At 34.5% G+C, this 16,755-nt stretch overlaps 3 protein-coding genes and 1 pseudogene across 6 annotated transcripts; 3 read left to right on the forward strand and 1 right to left on the reverse strand.

Annotated features, from left to right (window-relative positions):
* Window positions 1-1,670: 1,670 nt before the first annotated feature.
* LOC107621193 (F-box/kelch-repeat protein At3g23880-like) lies at window positions 1,671-2,836 on the forward strand. The gene has a single exon (XM_016323227.2). It carries the CDS (start codon window positions 1,671-1,673, stop codon window positions 2,814-2,816), a length of 1,146 nt encoding a protein of 381 aa, XP_016178713.2. The 3' UTR covers window positions 2,817-2,836.
* A 2,808-nt stretch (window positions 2,837-5,644) lies between these two features.
* LOC107621192 (F-box/kelch-repeat protein At3g23880-like) lies at window positions 5,645-7,024 on the forward strand. The gene has a single exon (XM_016323226.2). It carries the CDS (start codon window positions 5,660-5,662, stop codon window positions 6,806-6,808), a length of 1,149 nt encoding a protein of 382 aa, XP_016178712.2. The 5' UTR covers window positions 5,645-5,659; the 3' UTR covers window positions 6,809-7,024.
* A 2,002-nt stretch (window positions 7,025-9,026) lies between these two features.
* LOC107622024 (putative disease resistance RPP13-like protein 1) lies at window positions 9,027-12,287 on the reverse strand (annotated as a pseudogene). The gene is made up of 2 exons (XR_015883339.1): window positions 12,150-12,287; window positions 9,027-11,668 (listed from the first exon to the last, which is right to left on the reverse strand). The product of XR_015883339.1 is annotated as a putative disease resistance RPP13-like protein 1 (transcript).
* LOC107622021 (F-box/kelch-repeat protein At3g23880) lies at window positions 12,050-16,686 on the forward strand. 3 transcript variants are annotated; one of them, XR_015883337.1, is made up of 3 exons: window positions 12,452-12,765; window positions 13,758-15,186; window positions 16,414-16,686. XR_015883337.1 is itself a non-coding variant. In XM_088486798.1 (2 exons), exon 2 carries the CDS (start codon window positions 13,870-13,872, stop codon window positions 15,019-15,021), a length of 1,152 nt encoding a protein of 383 aa, XP_088342924.1. In that variant the 5' UTR covers window positions 12,050-12,765; window positions 13,758-13,869; the 3' UTR covers window positions 15,022-15,206. The 3 variants fall into 3 exon arrangements, 1 of the variants encoding a protein (XP_088342924.1); XR_015883336.1 differs by having other exon boundaries at window positions 12,453-12,765; window positions 13,798-15,186; XM_088486798.1 differs by lacking the exon at window positions 16,414-16,686 and having other exon boundaries at window positions 12,050-12,765; window positions 13,758-15,206.
* Window positions 16,687-16,755: the final 69 nt, after the last annotated feature.

Consider the following 16,755-nt stretch of genomic DNA (forward strand, 5'->3'; position numbering starts at 1 on the left):
AAAAGTTAATCTACTATCAAAAGTTATCAGGTAAATTAAATTTATTTATTATTGTTATTATTTTTTTGTGATGGGCTGAGTAAACAAATTGATACCGACAAAAAAATTAATTCCCACGTTTAACACAGGACCTTTACACCACAGAGGTACTCAGAAAAACTTGATCGAATTCTTCCATTACTTTGTTATTGTCGATGCAATGTCTTCAAACATCTTCACTATTTTGTTTGCTGACGGTGCTTCCATTATCGTTCTAGCTAGCCACAGAACCCACTCCCTTCCACCTCTGTCATGAAGCCGAAAAATCGCTGCCATAGAAGAGGAAGAAGTCTTTTTGTCGCCGCTGCTGGCTGGCTAACTCAAGTCTATTATCTTTTATTTCAAATTATCCTCGACGTGTGCGTAATAGAATGAAAAATTAAAATACAATTCTATTTAAACAATTATTTGTATTACTTTTTATTAATTTATTCAAAAAATAATTAAACTTTAAAGCTAATTGATATAAAATATTACAGATATAAAATTAAGAGAAATTTTTATTTGTATAAGAATGAGCTAATAAATAATTATTCTATTTAATATATAATTAAGAGTATTTTTTTCTTTGCCATCGAGTTATAATTCAAATGGTATAGTCTTCTTATACTCACTTAAAATGTTGCGGATTTGAGTCTTCCTATTTTGGGTAAAAAAAAAATGAGTACTTCTTTCTTTTATTAACTTATATAATATTTATTGAATAGTCGCAGTTACGTAAAAAAATTTTTGTTATAGTATTTGAACAAAAAAAAAGAAAATATTATTTTAAAAAAAATTAATAATATATTTTTAATACAAAATAATAAATTTTAAATATAGTAAAATAACATATTTCAATAAAAAAATTGTTAATAAAAAAATTATATAAATATTTTTTTATATGAATTTTTGTTTCACACAAAATAAAATTATTATATATTTGTTTACTTCTTACGTTATATATATGTTTTTTAAATTAAATTTATATAATACAAAATATGTTATCATTCACTTCATATTTAATGTTATAATTTTGTTTCACATAAAATAAAATTATATATATGTATTAATTAAATTTATATAACACAAAATTTTTTATTATTGTGTTTATATTTAATATTATAATTTTGTTTTACACAAAATAAAATTTATTTAAATTTTAATATTATATACATAATATATATTTAATATTATTTTTTTTATGATTCTAATATATCTTTTTTTATGAATTTAGTACATAAATTTTCAATTTATTTTTCATATATTATTTATTTTAATTCTAAAGTCCAGTAATTTTTTCTGTTGTACATACATGTTGTTTTTAATATTTATATACTTTTTTTTTTTTGTTTGGACTTCAGCTCAATATCTGAAACTTAAAAAAAATCTAAAATTTATAAAAAAAAATGGTTAACCTGATTAACAGGTTACCTTTTTAAATTCAGACCATTCAAATAAGATATAATAAATGAAGAGTTCAGATTTAACGAATTAACAAGGTGTGCAGCACTCCATACTTAGCAAGGAACGTTTAAAGATGAGCCAAATTACACTTTATTCTCTAAAATAAAATTTAAAATTTAAAGAATCCAAATCTCATTCACCTTATAATACAATTACATTTACGTTCTTCGTTTCATTTCGAGGGCATGCACATGGCGCCTCAACACGCAACAGCGGCGCTCCTGTTGTGTGAAGTGGTGATGGAGATCCTCTCTTGGTTTCCTGCAAAGTCTGTCACGCGCCTGAAGCTTGTGTGCAAGTCATGGAACTCCATCATCTCCCACCCTCACTTCGTCAAACTTCACCTTCACCGTTCACCTAAAAATGCCATCCTCCTCTTTACGCGAACACCAGCGCTCACCCTCGAAAAAGAAAAATGGGGCTTAGTGTTGACTAGCGTTGAATCTTTCATCCAAAATCCATCATCCACTCCTGATGCTCAAGAGAATCGCCACTCTCTACACGTAGAAGACTGGGTTTCGGGTTCATGCAACGGGTTGGTTTGTGTGGCCCATATTCTTTGCCACCCCAACAACGATATTTGCGATATCTGGTTCCGTTTATTGAACCCTCTCACAGGGTTTATTTCAGAGAACTCGCCGTGCTTACGTATCAATGTGCATACTGCTTTTGGGTTTGGGTATGATGAGTCAAGTGACAGTTACAAGGTAGTGACTCTCATTCGGGATTCTTCTGGAACAGTAACTGCGCAAGTTTATAGCTTCCGTGGCAGTTCTTGGAAGACGATCAACAGTTTCCCTGCTTTTCCGTATTGTGTTGAAGATAATGGCCAGTTCATCGGTGGCACTCTTAATTGGCTAGGTGTCCGTAACCCGCATGGAGATGATTATGATTGGGCTGCTGTTACACTTGATATGTTAATGATTGTTTCTTTTGACCTGAAATCTGATACACATAAACAGATTCTGCTTCCAAAGGGTATCGATGAGGTCCCCCGTGAAGAGCCAACTCTGGGAGTTTGGGGAAATAGCCTGTATCTTCTTCATGATTACAAGAACACTCATTTTATTGCATGGCAAATGAAGGAGTTTGGAGATGAGAATTCTTGGACTCAATTGCTAAAGATTAGTTTTCACCATCTCGGTGTTGAAAGGCTATTACCAGTGTTTATATTTGAGAATGGAAATATCTTCATGTTGAGAGGCAGGCATCGTTTTGAGGAAGTTTTTTATGACCGAAGAGATAATAGTATTAAACGCATTAATATCTTGGCCAACAATAGTTACTTCATTGCATTTGATTATGTTGAGAGCTTGGTTCAGCCTTGTTAAAATTTGGTTCCTATTCAAAGTTTTGCTTCTGCAGCTTTTTGTTCTGTTATTTCTTTGCCAATGTTATTAGTTCCTTTAAAATATTTACTTGTTTTCATGATTTCCACTGGTGCTATCATATCTTATGTTCAACTAGACATTTTATGACAATATCTTGTTATATTGAAGACCAAGAGCAATATTTTTAATCTTAGTAATGATGTTTTGTATCACGAGATATCCAGTGTCAAGTATGCAAAAGATTATGGTCAATCCTTGGTTCTGGCTTGCAATTAAGTTCCTTGTCAACGGTTGAATTCTATGAATTCTTCTGAAATCATGCAAGTGGCTTTAAACCCTTGCATTTCATTTAAGGATACAGAAGATCAGGGTGCCGTAAATACTTTTGGTGTTCCCTTAGTTTGACTAACTGTTGTTTTCATTCTTCATGCTAATTTTGGTTCTAAATATGTTGTTGGGTGAATTTATTTTGAATTTATTCAACATATTGTCATGAGAAAGTGAGCTAGTATTTGCAAATTATAATATACTGAAGTTAGTTGTGAGTTAGGATATTGACACTGAATCTGATTTTGATATGAATTGCAATATTAACACCCAATCTGTTTATCTAAGTGTTGGCCTAGATTCTTCATCCATGCGAATTAAAAAGTCTAACAAAACAAGTTTGATTGGAAAGGGAGAGTTCAAAGAGTTTAAAATATAAAAAAATTAAAATTTCACAAAATAAAATATTTAATTATTATATAAAAACAATGACATATTGATAATATGCTTTAAAGATTGGTGAGTGAAGCAGAGCACACTAAGTTGGAGAGAATTGAGAGAAGAGATTAAATGGAATTGATGAATAAACTCAATCTAAAGTGAAAGATCTCAAATGAAAGTAGCTGATACACGTGGCTTATATAGCAGCAAACTACAACTAACTTAGCCTCTAACTAACTGATCCTACGTGGCAAGTAACAATAACTAACTCTACAACTATCATCTACTTAATTTAGTCACACCAACCATGCATGCATGAGCTGAACTTGGCTGCATGAGGTTGCACCATATGCTGTGAGCTTCTCTTAAAACATAGATGCTACGTGGACACCAAAATTTGATAGAGAATATTATCCTCTGCTTCAAGTTACAGCAAGTTTTCCACAACTCCACAAGCATGGTTCACAAATAGTTTGCTACAACCTATTAAACAAGTAAAATTCCCCTGGTCAACAATGTTTTGTAGCTTTGAAATGCAGAGCTTCCCCTGCAAATTGGGAAATTTTTGCAATTCTCCCACATTCAATCCATTTTGCTGTCTGCTAACAACAAACCCAGATAAAGTTTGGAGATTTTCTAGTCCTGCAATTGAGTTCCACTAATGTTGAGGTGGCGAAGATTCACCAACATTCCTATCTCCTCAGGTAATTCAGTGAGAAACTTACAATCAGACAACAGCAAGCTCTAAGTAGCTTAGTAGCAGAGCAGGTTGCACATTCAAATTTGGAAGATCCCAAATGTTACTTCTAAGTACCTTATTCCAATCATTTTTCAACAATTTGGTGCGAAGAAGACCCCCCAATGCAACTGCAGCTAAAGGCAAACCATCAAATTTTTTCACAATTTCTCTTCCAATTCCTTCTAGGTTGGACCTTTCACTGGAATTATTTGCTCCAAATGCGTGTTCAGCAAGTAAAGACCAGCAATCTTCACTATCAAGAGATGTCAACTGGAAGATAGGAAAGGTTTGCATAGCAAAGTATTCAAGTTATCAGTATTTGTTGTTTTTGAGGTAACCGATTCAAGCACAGTCTTAGTGACCCTGAAAACCATCAAAATCCTTTGAAACACATGCCCATGCTTTTAAATCAAACTTGTCTTTAACTTCATTTTCATCTTTCCAAGAAGTGAAACATTAAAGAAGTCCAAGAACTCATTGGAAATGATCTTATCCAACAACACCTGAACAGAAGCAGAGAGTAATGCCCCTCCCACAATAGCAGCAGCCATAGTTTCTTTGGTTTAAATAAGACCCTACAGTTACCAGTAATTAACAGTATTAGTTTACAAGAGAAGTAGTGTGTAAATAAGGATTAATATATAGCACACAAATTTCTCAAGAACAAGTTTCTTAGTATTTGATGGATTTACAATTATACTTTAATCAGTTAATGATGATTATTCTTAAGTAATTAGTAACAAATTAGAACAAATGAATAGGATAAAATAGAGCGCCAACCAGAATGTGGTTTATTGATTCTATCAGCAGATGTTACTACAGTCTCTCTCTCTCTCTAATTTTGGACCTCACTAATTAAAGAAAAGAGAAAGAGTGAGAGAGAGCTGAATTCTTACCTTAGAAGTAGAATTTAATCAGAAACTAAATGATATGATGAGAAGCAATTAGCAGCAGAGCTTCTGTCAACTAAGATACTTCATTTTCTTCATATCCATATCCAGCTGCTTCTTCTTTGATGAGAAGTCACTCAAAACTCAAAGTCAAAGTCAAAGTCAACATCAACCTTAACAAAAAAATTAATAAACTAATCTGTATTATTATTATTATTATCATTATTTTTATTATTATTATTTAAAAATAATTAAAGTAAAATTTTTTAAAATTTAAAATTTAAAAATCTAATATAATTTTATATATTAACAAACTTTTAAATTTAAATAGTATTTTTAAATTTTAAAAATTATTTTACCAACCATAAATATTGTTATTTGTATTTATTAAAAGTCATTTTTAATTTGATTTACCAAACATAAATATTATCTTTTTTAAAAATAAAAGCTTTATCAAAAACTACCTTATAATGCCAAAACTGCCTTTGCAATTGCATTTTGAGGGTATGCACATGGCGGCTCAACACCCAACGGCGGCGGTCCTCTTGTGTGAAGTGGTGATGGAGATCCTCTCTTGGGTTCCAGCAAAGCCTGTCACGCGCCTGAAGCTTGTGTGCAAGTCATGGAACTCCATCATCTCCCACCCTCACTTCGTCAAACTTCACCTTCACCGTTCACCCAAAAATGCCATCCTCCTCCTTACGCGAACACAAGCGCTCACCGCCGGCGAAGAAGAAAAACATGGCTTAGTGTTGAGTACCGTTGAATCTTTCATCCGAAATCCATCATCCACTCTTGATGCTCAAGAGAATCGCCACTCTCTACACTTACAAGACCGGGTTTCGGGTTCATGCAACGGGTTGGTTTGTGTGGCCCGTATTCTTTACCACCCCAACAAGGATATTTGCGATATCTGGTTTCGTTTATTGAACCCTCTCGGAGGGTTTATTTCAGAGAACTCGCCGTGCTTACGTGTCAGTATGCATACTGCTTCTGGGTTTGGGTATGATGAGTCAAGTGACAGTTACAAGGTAGTGACTGTCAGTCGGGATTCTTCTGGAACAGTAACTGCGCAAGTTTATAGCTTCGGTGGCAGTTCTTGGAAGAGGGCCAACAGTTTCCCTGCTTTTCCGTTTTCTGTTGAAGATAATGGCCACTTCATCGGTGGCTCTCTTAATTGGCTAGGTCTCCGTAACCCGCATGGAGCTCATTATGATTGGGCTGCTGTTACACTTGATATGCTAATGATTGTTTCTTTTGACCTGAAATCGGATACACATAAACAGATTCTGCTTCCAAAGGGTATCGATGAGATCCCCGATAAAGAGCCAACTCTGGGAGTTTGGGGAAATAGCCTGTATCTTCTTCATAATTACAAGAACACTCATTTTATTGCATGGCAAATGAAGGAGTTTGGAGATGAAAATTCTTGGACTCAACTACTAAAGATTAGTTTTCACCATCTCGGTGTTGAAAGGCTATTACCAGAGTTTATATTTGAGAATGGAAATATCTTCATCTTAAGAGGCAGGCATTGTTTTGAGTTAGTTTTTTATGACCGAAGAGATAATAGTGTTAAACGCATTAATATCTTGGCCAACAATAGTTACTTCATTGCATTTGATTATGTTGAGAGCTTGGTTCAGCCTTGTTAAAATTCGGTTCCTATTCAAAGTTTTGTTTCTGCAGCTTTTTGTTCTGTTATTTTAAATCTTTATATTTCAGGTAGGTCCAGCAAAGTTCAGGTCATTGTGATTATTTTGGGTGTTTCCTTACTTCGGCTACTTCTTGTTGTTGGATCCAAATTTGTAGATGGATCACTTTTATTTTGGCTGCAAACTTTATATATACAAGTGCATAAAATTCTAACATCCTTATCATGACTACTTGTTGCATAAGTTTATTTATTTTTGCTAATTGTTGGATGAAGTTTACAAACAAATGAAGTTTGTGTTGATTTTTTCATTAATAAGAATCTAGAACATGATTTTCTGGAGTGAAGAATGATTTTCGCGACCATCCCATTGTTAAAGTAATGAAATTTTCACTTTCTTTATTTAGTTATTGGTTACTTTATGTTTTCATGACATATGTTTTGTATGGCGAGCAAGCTTGATGGCAAGCTGAAATCTTATTTATAGTAGTCATGGGATTTTACTAATAGGAATGAATAATATAAGATTAATTTGTACTTTTAAGATTAATTGTGATGGTAGTTATTTTGGTTTGGGTGATAGTGTTGGTTTTGCTTGTGTTATTAGAGATTGTAATGGGAGTTGACAAACTGGGTGTTTGGGAATGATTGAGAGTAATAGTATTCTTCAAAGAGAATTGTTTGCCATTTGGAGAGGATATCTCTTAGCTTGGGATGTGGGTCAACGAGATGTTATTTGTGAGACGGATTGTGTGAAAGCATTTAATCTTGTTACTCAAGATGGTTTTGGGTTTATTGATCCATTGGTGCTCAAAATAAGAGATATCATGCATTGGAATTGGCGTGTTGACTTTCGTTTGATTATGAGAGATGCAAACACGGTGGCAGATACTATGGCAAAGATGTCAATGAAGTTACAACTTTCACATGTGGAGTCTTCTTTCACCTTGTGAAGAATTTAAGAGTAGTCTTAAATGAGACTGTCCCTCTATTTAAGCAATTCTTTATTTTGTTTGTTTTATTTTTCTTTGTTTAGTTTATTTGAGTCACCAAAAAAAAAAATATAAGGATGGAAATAAATTATGACATCCTATTGCCATGCCAAAAGTACCCTATCTATGATGTAGATGCTCTATCTATGATGTATATACCTTCATTAGTTTTTTCCGTGGAAATTATGTGATAATGTGAGGGTGGTTTTGATCCTGTGTATCTCCATTTTCAATAGTGTTGGAACCAAAAAACTTACGTGTCAGAGTATTGGATTTAGTTCTTTTTTCTTCGGAGTAAATTTGTCATGCAGCATATGATTTCTTGGATCTTTAGATAGATGTCTAATACGATAGCAACTAAAATAAGATTGCTATCTTAGATTGTTACATACATGTCTAATAGAATGGTAACTATGTGTATTCTGAATTTTATTGCTGTGAGATAGTTAATACGAAAAAAAAAAAAGAGAAAATATTGACTAATCAGAGAATTTTTTTATTGGGAGGGAAGGGGTATCATAACAAAAACTTAATGAGGGAGCTGCTTTTAGTGTTCTATTGCTGTTTTGTCAACAAAATTATCCAGTCCAAGAATTACATATTACATTAGCAGCTGAAAATTTGTTTCAATGCATTAGAAAATATACTGCTATAAGTCACAATTGACATTGAACTGTAAAATGAAAAGTTTGATGCTATCACTATTTGCTGACGTTGCTGTACTGCTAATACTAAGTTGTCCCCTGTTGCATTCACTAGAAAATGTTGTGTGCAAATTTAGTTTCCGATTTTATCTTTATTACAGATCTCTACCTATTAATAAAACTGAATCTAGAATTTTTCTTGTAATCTAATTTTTACTACACATTTCAACATGCTTTAGCGTGTTAACTACATACTTATGAACTCAATTTTCACTATTTTTAGAATTAATTACTTATATTACTCTTTTGAAACATATTGCAAATATAACACTATTTTTGTATAATAATAATATTTTTTATTTAGTTTTGTGAGATTCTTTATGTTTTATGGATATTTTGACGTCAAAATTGGTTTTTAGAAAAAAGTCTATCTAAACAAGTTTGATTGGAAAGGGATAGTTTAGAGAGTTTAAAATATAAAGAAATTAAAATTTCACAAAGTAAAATATTTAATGATTATTTAAAAACAATGACATATTGATAATATGCTTTAAGATTGGTGAGTGAAGCAGAACGAGCACACTAAATTGGAGAGAATTGAGAGAAGAAATTAAATGGAATTGATGAATAAACTCAATCTAAAGTGAAAGATCTCAAATGAAACTAGCTGATACACGTGGCTTATATAGCAGCAAACTACAACTAACTTAGCCTCTAACTAACTGATCCTACGTGGCAAGTAACAATAACTAACTCTACAACTATCATCTACTTAATTAATCACGCCAACCATGCATGCATGAGCTGAACTTGGCTGCATGAGGTTGCACCATATGCTGTGAGCTTCTCTTAAAACAAAGATACTATGTGCACACCAAAATCCGATAGAGAATATTATCCTCTGCTTCAAGTTACAGCAAGTTTCCCACAACTTCACAAGCATGGTTCACAAATAGTTTGCTACAACCTATGAAACAAGTAAAATTTAAGAGCAGTGGTGTTATAAAGATATGACTCTACACATTCATAATATTTCTGTTAGAAAGGGTAAGAGAGAGCAGTAAAGAAAAGGTTTATGTGTATTCAAGTTGTGTAGAATGATACAATACAGAAAGATATTTATAGGTACTAAAAGAATTGAAATAAGAAAGACGTAATATGGAAAGGTATTTATAGGAAGACCTTCATTTGCAAAAAACTGCATACTTGGGAGGTTAAGAACTGTCAATTCTTGAAGGCCAACAAGAGCATTAACCGGTTCTGGTAGTGAATTAAGCTTGTTGCAATATGACACCCAAAAACGTCTGAGCTTAGGAGTTGGCAATCCAAGTTGAGGAAATGATTCAAGTTCAGGACATTCTATAATGTAGAAACCTTGAAGAAATGTGAGATACTGGGGTGCATCTTCTGAAATTAAAAATGAATTTCAGATTCTTACATTCTATAAAGTAGAGCCACTTGAGCACAGGGAGAGAGCCTAAGGGAAAAATGATTGAAATGAAGGAGAACAAGATCCATAAAATTCAGGACCAACAGTCTTCATTGAGATAATATCAAATATGATGAGTTCTTTAAGATTATGAAGCTGTCCAACAGGTGGTAGTGCAAATGAGGAATTACCTAACCAGTTGGGAAACCAGGTTCCACCATAGAATTAGATGGTTAGTTTGTTCAAGTTTGTTGAAGGCTGCAGGTGCTCCAATACAAGATGTTGGGACTCTTGAGCAGTGCAGCTATCCCATTCTAATGATAGATCTCCAATTTGTTCTTTCTTCTTCATATTGGCTTGTGAAGCATCACAGGTCAACAATGTTTTGTAGCTTTGAAATGCAGAGCTTCCCCTGCAAATTGGGAAATTTTTGCAATTCTCCCACCTTAATCCATTTTGCTGTCTGCTAACAACAAACCCAGATAAAGTTTGGAGATTTTCTAGTCCAGCAATTGAGTTCCACTAATGTCGAGGTGGCGAAGATTCACCAACATTCCTATCTCCTCAGGTGATTCAGTGAGAAACTTACAATCAGACAACAGCAAGCTCTGTAGATTGTAGAGCTTGCAAACCACAGAAGGCAACCTTTTAATGTTAGTGCCAGAAAGATCTAAATGCCGCAAATGTTTTAAAGCTCCAATGGAGTCTTGTAACTCAGAGATATTCTTGTAGTGTGACAAAGATAACACCCGCAACTGTTTTAACTTGGGCAACAAGCCATATATTACCTTGTTTGATAGGTAATAGTCAAATGACCATCCATTCAATGGTAAGGGAAGGAAAACCATCACATTTTTTCACAATTTCTCTTCCAAGTCCTTCTAGGTTGGACCTTTCACTGGAATTATGTGCTCCAAATGCGTGTTCAGCAAGTAAAGACCAGAAATCTTCACTAACAAGAGATGTCAAATGAAAGATAGGAAAGGTTTGCATAGCAGAGTATTCAAGTTATCAGTATTTGTTGTTTTTGAGGTAACCGATTCAAGCACAGTCTTAGTGACCCTGAAAACATCAAACTTCTATGAAACACATGCCCATGCTTTTAAATCAAACTTGTCTTTAACTTCATCATCATTGTATAGGAGTTTAGCAAGGGTTGTTTTCCCAATCCCTCCCATGCCAACAATTGCAATCACTCCTATTTTATTGCTACTAGCACCAACATCTTCTGACACCACATACTCTCTAAGCTTCTTTCTCTCATCATCTCTTCCATAAATGACAGCTTTGTCGACCACAGAACTTGTAGGCATCCCTTGCCAAACACTGTTGGAAACACCTTCTTTCAGTTGAAGGATGTGTATTTGCTGTGCAAAGTGCTCTAGTCTTTCAAATAATCATTTAGAACAGCTTGAACACTCAGCAATGTCATCTTCATCTTTCCAAGAAGTGAAACATTAAGCTTCCTTCTCCTAAAGAAGTTCAATAACTCATTGGAAATGATCTTATCCAACAACACCTGAACAGAAGCAGAGAGTAATGCCCCTCCCACCATAGCAGCAGCCATATTTTCTTTGGTTTAAATAAAACCCTACAGTTACAAGTAAATAACAGTATTAGTTTACAAGGGAACTAGTATGTAAGTAAGGATTAATAGTCAAAATGGCTATAAGAAACTATGGCCTGTTGCAGGAACAATTAAGCAACACTTCAAGAGTTGGACAGGGACTCCTGCTAGGAAGGATGAACGTAATAGGTGGTTGATTGGTTTTTGTACTATCACCTGGAATACTTGGCTGAAAAGGAATGACAGAATATTCAGGAATTGCGGAGGTTATCAATAAGTCAATTAAGAGTTATAAAGAGTGGACTGATTTTGATCTTTCTAGTTGTTGATGGCAATGTCAAAGATAACTACAGTTTAATTTTCTGTTTTATTACTTAGTAAATTTGTACTTTATAACCGCTTTACCTTATTGTGTTGAACTTGTTGTTTAAAAAAAAATGTCAAAATGGTCTCGGAAAGAAGCACACACAAATTTCTCACAAACAAGTTTTTTAGAATTTGATGGATTTACAATTATACTTTAATCCGTTAATGATGATTATTCTTAAGTAATAAGTAACAAGTTAAAACCAATGAATAGGATAAAATGAAGAGCCATGAGGACCAAAATGTGGTTATTGATTCTATCATATGTTATTACCGTCTCTCCCTCTAATTTTGGACCTCACTAATTAAAGAAGAGAGAAAGAGAGAGAAAGCTGAATTCTTACCTTAGAAGTAGAATTTAGTCAGAAACCAAATGATATGATTAGAAGCAATTAGCAGCAGAGCTTCTTTCAACTAAGATTTTTCATTTCCTTCATATCCAGATCCAGCTGCTTCTTCTTTGATGAAAAGTAACTCAAAACCATGGTTCTGAAAACCGGTCATAAAAGCGGTCCGGTTTACTTCTAATAAATGCTGAAGAGAAAACCGTTCAGAAATCGCTGAACCGTCCGAGAACCGGTCGGTTGAATCGAACTGATAACCAGACGGTTCTATAAAAACGACGCCGTTTTGTGATTTAAAAAAAAAAAAAAAAAATCCTGAAACACCCCCTTCTCCGAATCAAGAATCATTCGTGCACCCCCATCCCCCATTCGCCCCTTCTGAAGCAAAGCAAAGAGAACCCTAGCCCTAGGATCCTTGCCGCCGCCGTCCACAGGTTCTCGGCGCCTCCACTTCTTCCTCTTCCCCCTGTCCGGAACCAGGTAGCTCGACTCGTCATCCCCATCTTCCCTGTCTTCTCTGTTCGTGGCTTGGAGCAGCTCACCGTTGGGTCGCCGCTTGCCGTCGCCTCGCCTATCGTCGTCGTCTCGCCGGTTGCCATCCGTGTCTCCGTCGAAGGTTAGTGATGGATCTGTTTAATTTTGCTTCTGGTTACTGATGGCTCTGTTAGTCTTTTTAATTTTGCTTCGCATCCGCTCCTTCCTTTTAGTTTTGCCATGGTTAGTGGTTACTCATGAGTGATGAGTGATGGCTCTGTTTAATTTTGCTTCGATCTGCTCCTTCCTTTTAATTTTGCTCTGTTTACTGATGAGTGATGACTCTGTTTAATTTCTGAATGCTTGGTTCTTCTTGTTCTTTTTAATTTCTGGAATTTTCGTTCAATTTTTTGTGTAATGTTTTGTAATGTTTTATAATGTTGCTGTTTTGTAATTGCTGGTTGCTGGGTGCAGGTTTAGTGTCATCACTGTTTTGGAATGTTTATGTACTAATGTTTGTTGCTATTTTGTCATTGCTGGTTGCTGGTTGGAGGTTTAGTGTGATTATTGGTTAATGTTTTGTAATGTTTGTTGCTGAATGCTGATTGTTGGGTTCAGATATGGTCTTGTTGCTGAATGCTGTTTGTGCTGAATGCTAAATGTTTGTTGCTAAATGCTGCTGCTGTTTTTAATTTCGTGAATGATTTATTAATTTCATTGTTCTTAACTTCTATTCTTGTTAAAAAATTTGCAATTGGTGATCTTTTGATTTATTATATGCCTCATGTTTTTAGTTTCACTCTGCTTCTAGGCTTTGAAATCAGTTTATGATAACTGTGATGCAATTATTTAGTTGGATAATTGATGTAATTATTGAGTTCAAGAGATTGAGTTTTTCTGTTCTCATTATTAGGAAGACATGGATAGCTTAGAATTTTCTATTTCTGTTCTCAATATACTAATATGTATTATTATTATTATTATCATCTGATGCATAATTCTGATTATTGAAAATACAAAAAGATATTTATTAGCTCTACCATAAACAACTTAGAAAACGAAATTACTTTCACACCCCTATATATTAATAAAATCCCAAAAATGTGTGCGGGATCACAAATTTTTTGTTTTCAGAAACGACGTTAATAATCTCCACTAACCACAACAATAACAGGACACGTGTCATCTCTTCATTCCCTGGTCAATCTTAAAACCTAGCCACCAGAGACACAATTGCATTGAGGGAATGCACATGGAGCCTCAACACCCAACAGCGGCGGTCCTCTTGTGTGAAGTGGTGGTGATGGAGATCCTCTCTTGGGTTCCTGCAAAGCCTCTCACGCGCCTCAAGCTTGTCTGCAAGTCATGGAACTCTATCATCTCCGACCCTCACTTCGTCAAACTTCACCTTCACCGATCACCAAAAAATGCCATCCTCCTCTTTACGCGAACACAACGGCTCACCCTCGACGAAAAAGCAAAAAGGGGCTTAGTGTTTAGTAGCGTTGAATCTTTCATCCAAAATCCATCATCCACTCTTGATGCTCAAGAGAATCGCTACCCTCTACACGTACAAGACTGGGTTTTGGGTTCATGCAACGGGTTGGTTTGTGTGGCCCATATTCTTGACCACCCCAAGAACGATATTTGCGATATCTGGTTGCGTTTATTGAACCCTCTCACAGGGTTTATTTCAGAGAACTCGCCGTGCTTACGTGTCAATATGCATAATGCTTTTGGGTTTGGGTATGATGAGTCAAGTGACAGTTACAAGGTACTGGCTATCATTTGGGATTCTTCTGGAACAGTAAATACGCAAGTTTATAGCTTTGGTGGCAGTTCATGGAAGAGGATCAACAGTTTTCCTGCTTTTCCGTTTTCTTCTGAAGATAATGGCTACTTCATCGGTGGCACTCTTAATTGGCTAGCTCTCCGTAACCCGCATGGAGCTGATTATGATTGGGATGCTGTTACACTTGATATGTTAATGCTTGTTTCTTTTGACCTGAAATCGGATACAAGTAAACAGATTCTGCTTCCAAAGGGTATCGATGAGATCCCCCGTGAAGAGCCAACTCTGGGAGTTTGGGGAAATAGCCTGTATCTTCTTCATGATTACAAGAACACTCATTTTATTGCATGGCAAATGAAGGAGTTTGGAGATGAAAATTCTTGGACTAAATTGCTAAAGATTAGTTTTCACCATCTCGGTGTTGAAATGCTATTTCCAGGATTTATATTTGAGAATGGAAATGTCTTCATGTTGAGAGGCAGGCAGCGTTCTGAGGAAGTTTTTTATGACCGAAGAGATAATAGTGTTAAACGCGTTAATATCTTGTCCAACACTCATTACCTCAATGCATTTGATTATGTTGAGAGCTTGGTTCAGCCTTGTTAAAATTTGGTTCCTATTCAAAGTTTTGCTTCTGCAGCTTTTTGTTCTGTCAGTAAAGTTCAGGTCATTGTGATTATTTTAGGTGTTTCCTTACTTTGGCTACTTCTTGTTGGATCCAAATTTGTAGATGGATCACTTTTATTTTGGCTGCAAACTTTATATACACAGGTGCATAAAATTCTAACATCCTTATCATGACTACTTGTTGCATAAGTTTATTAATTGTTAGATGAAGTTTAAAGACAAATGAAACTGTGTTGATTTTTTCATTAGTAAGAATCTAGAACATGATTTTCTTGACTGAAGAATGATTTTGGCGACCATCCCATTGTAAAAGTAATGAAATTTTCATTTTATTTAGTTATTGGTTACTTTATCTTTTCATGACATATGTTTTGTATGGTGAACAAGTTTGATGGCAAGCTGAAATCTTATTTATAGTAGTCATGGGATTGGATTGTACTAATAGGAATGAATAATGTAAGGATGGAAATAAATTATGACATCCTATTGCCCTGCCAAAAGTACCCTCACTGCGCCCTATCTATGATGTAGATCCTCTATTTATGATGTATATACCTTCGTTAGTTTTTTCCGTGGAAATTATGTGACTATGTGAAGGTGGTTTTGATCCTGTGTATCTCCATTTCCAATAGTGTTAATAGGATAGAATATTGTTTTTAGTTCTTTTTTTATTCGGAGTAAATTTGTCATGCAGCATATGATTTCTTGGATCTTTAGATACATGTCTAATAGGATAGCAACTAAAATAAGATTGCTTTCTTAGATTGTTACATACAACTCTAATAGGATGGTAACTGTGTATTCTGAATTTTGTTGCTGTGAGATAGTTAATACGATGAAAAGATGATGAAATATTGACTAATGAGAGAATTTTTTGGAAAAGTTAGATGTACTTAAGATCTTAAAATGATGTTGTAGAGGGATGGTTGGGAGGGGAGGGGTATCATAACAAAAACTTAATGAGGGAGCTGCTTTTAGTGTTCTATTGCTGTTTCGTCAACAAAATTATCAAGTCCAAGAATTACATATCACATTAGCAGCTGAAAATTTGTTTCAATGCGCTAGAAAATATATTGCTAAAAGTCACAATTGACATTGAACTGTAAAATGATAAGTTTGATTCATTATGTCACAATAAGTTTCAACAAATTTGGATCAATATTTATTTATTAAAATCTTTTTTTTAAATCCTTCTTTCTCTCTCTTTGTTTAAACTTTATTCCAACAAATTTGGATCAATATTTATTTATTGATATCTTGCAAAACTTTCATTGTGGAAGAAGTGAAGGGAAAAATAAGTGCGTATATGCAAGTTACTAAATTACGGACTTAGTTGTCAATGGAAATATAAACAACAATTTCTATCTGCAGGGTCTGGAAAATGTGACACCAATGATTACAAAGATAGACCAGAAGAGTGCAATAGAGCTTGAATCATATGGCTTGGGTACAAGAATGGTAATTCCTACTAGTAGTAGTTATAGTGATTAGATCTTAGCATGTTGCAACCGAAATGTTGAGAACTTTAGATGATACAACATGTGTAGCATGTTATTGCAAGCATAGGAATGTAAGCAGTGAAGATTAAGAACCAAAATTTTATAGAACTAGAAGCAGTTATTAGGTGATATATATGTGTGGTAATTCCTTTGCCAATGTTATTAGTTCCTTTAAAATATTTACTTGTTTTAATGATTTCCATGGGTGCTATCA

This window comes from Arachis ipaensis, chromosome B10 (assembly GCF_059453495.1).
Source record: "Arachis ipaensis isolate K30076 ecotype BB chromosome B10, ASM5945349v1, whole genome shotgun sequence".
Taxonomy (NCBI): Eukaryota; Viridiplantae; Streptophyta; class Magnoliopsida; order Fabales; family Fabaceae; genus Arachis; species Arachis ipaensis.

Excerpts from the sequence above, each read along its gene's own strand:
- LOC107622021 (XM_088486798.1), top strand. The coding sequence starts at position 13,870 with ATGCACATGGAGCCTCAACACCCAACAGCGGCGGTCCTCTTGTGTGAA.
- LOC107621193 (XM_016323227.2), top strand. The coding sequence starts at position 1,671 with ATGCACATGGCGCCTCAACACGCAACAGCGGCGCTCCTGTTGTGTGAA.
- LOC107621192 (XM_016323226.2), top strand. The coding sequence starts at position 5,660 with ATGCACATGGCGGCTCAACACCCAACGGCGGCGGTCCTCTTGTGTGAA.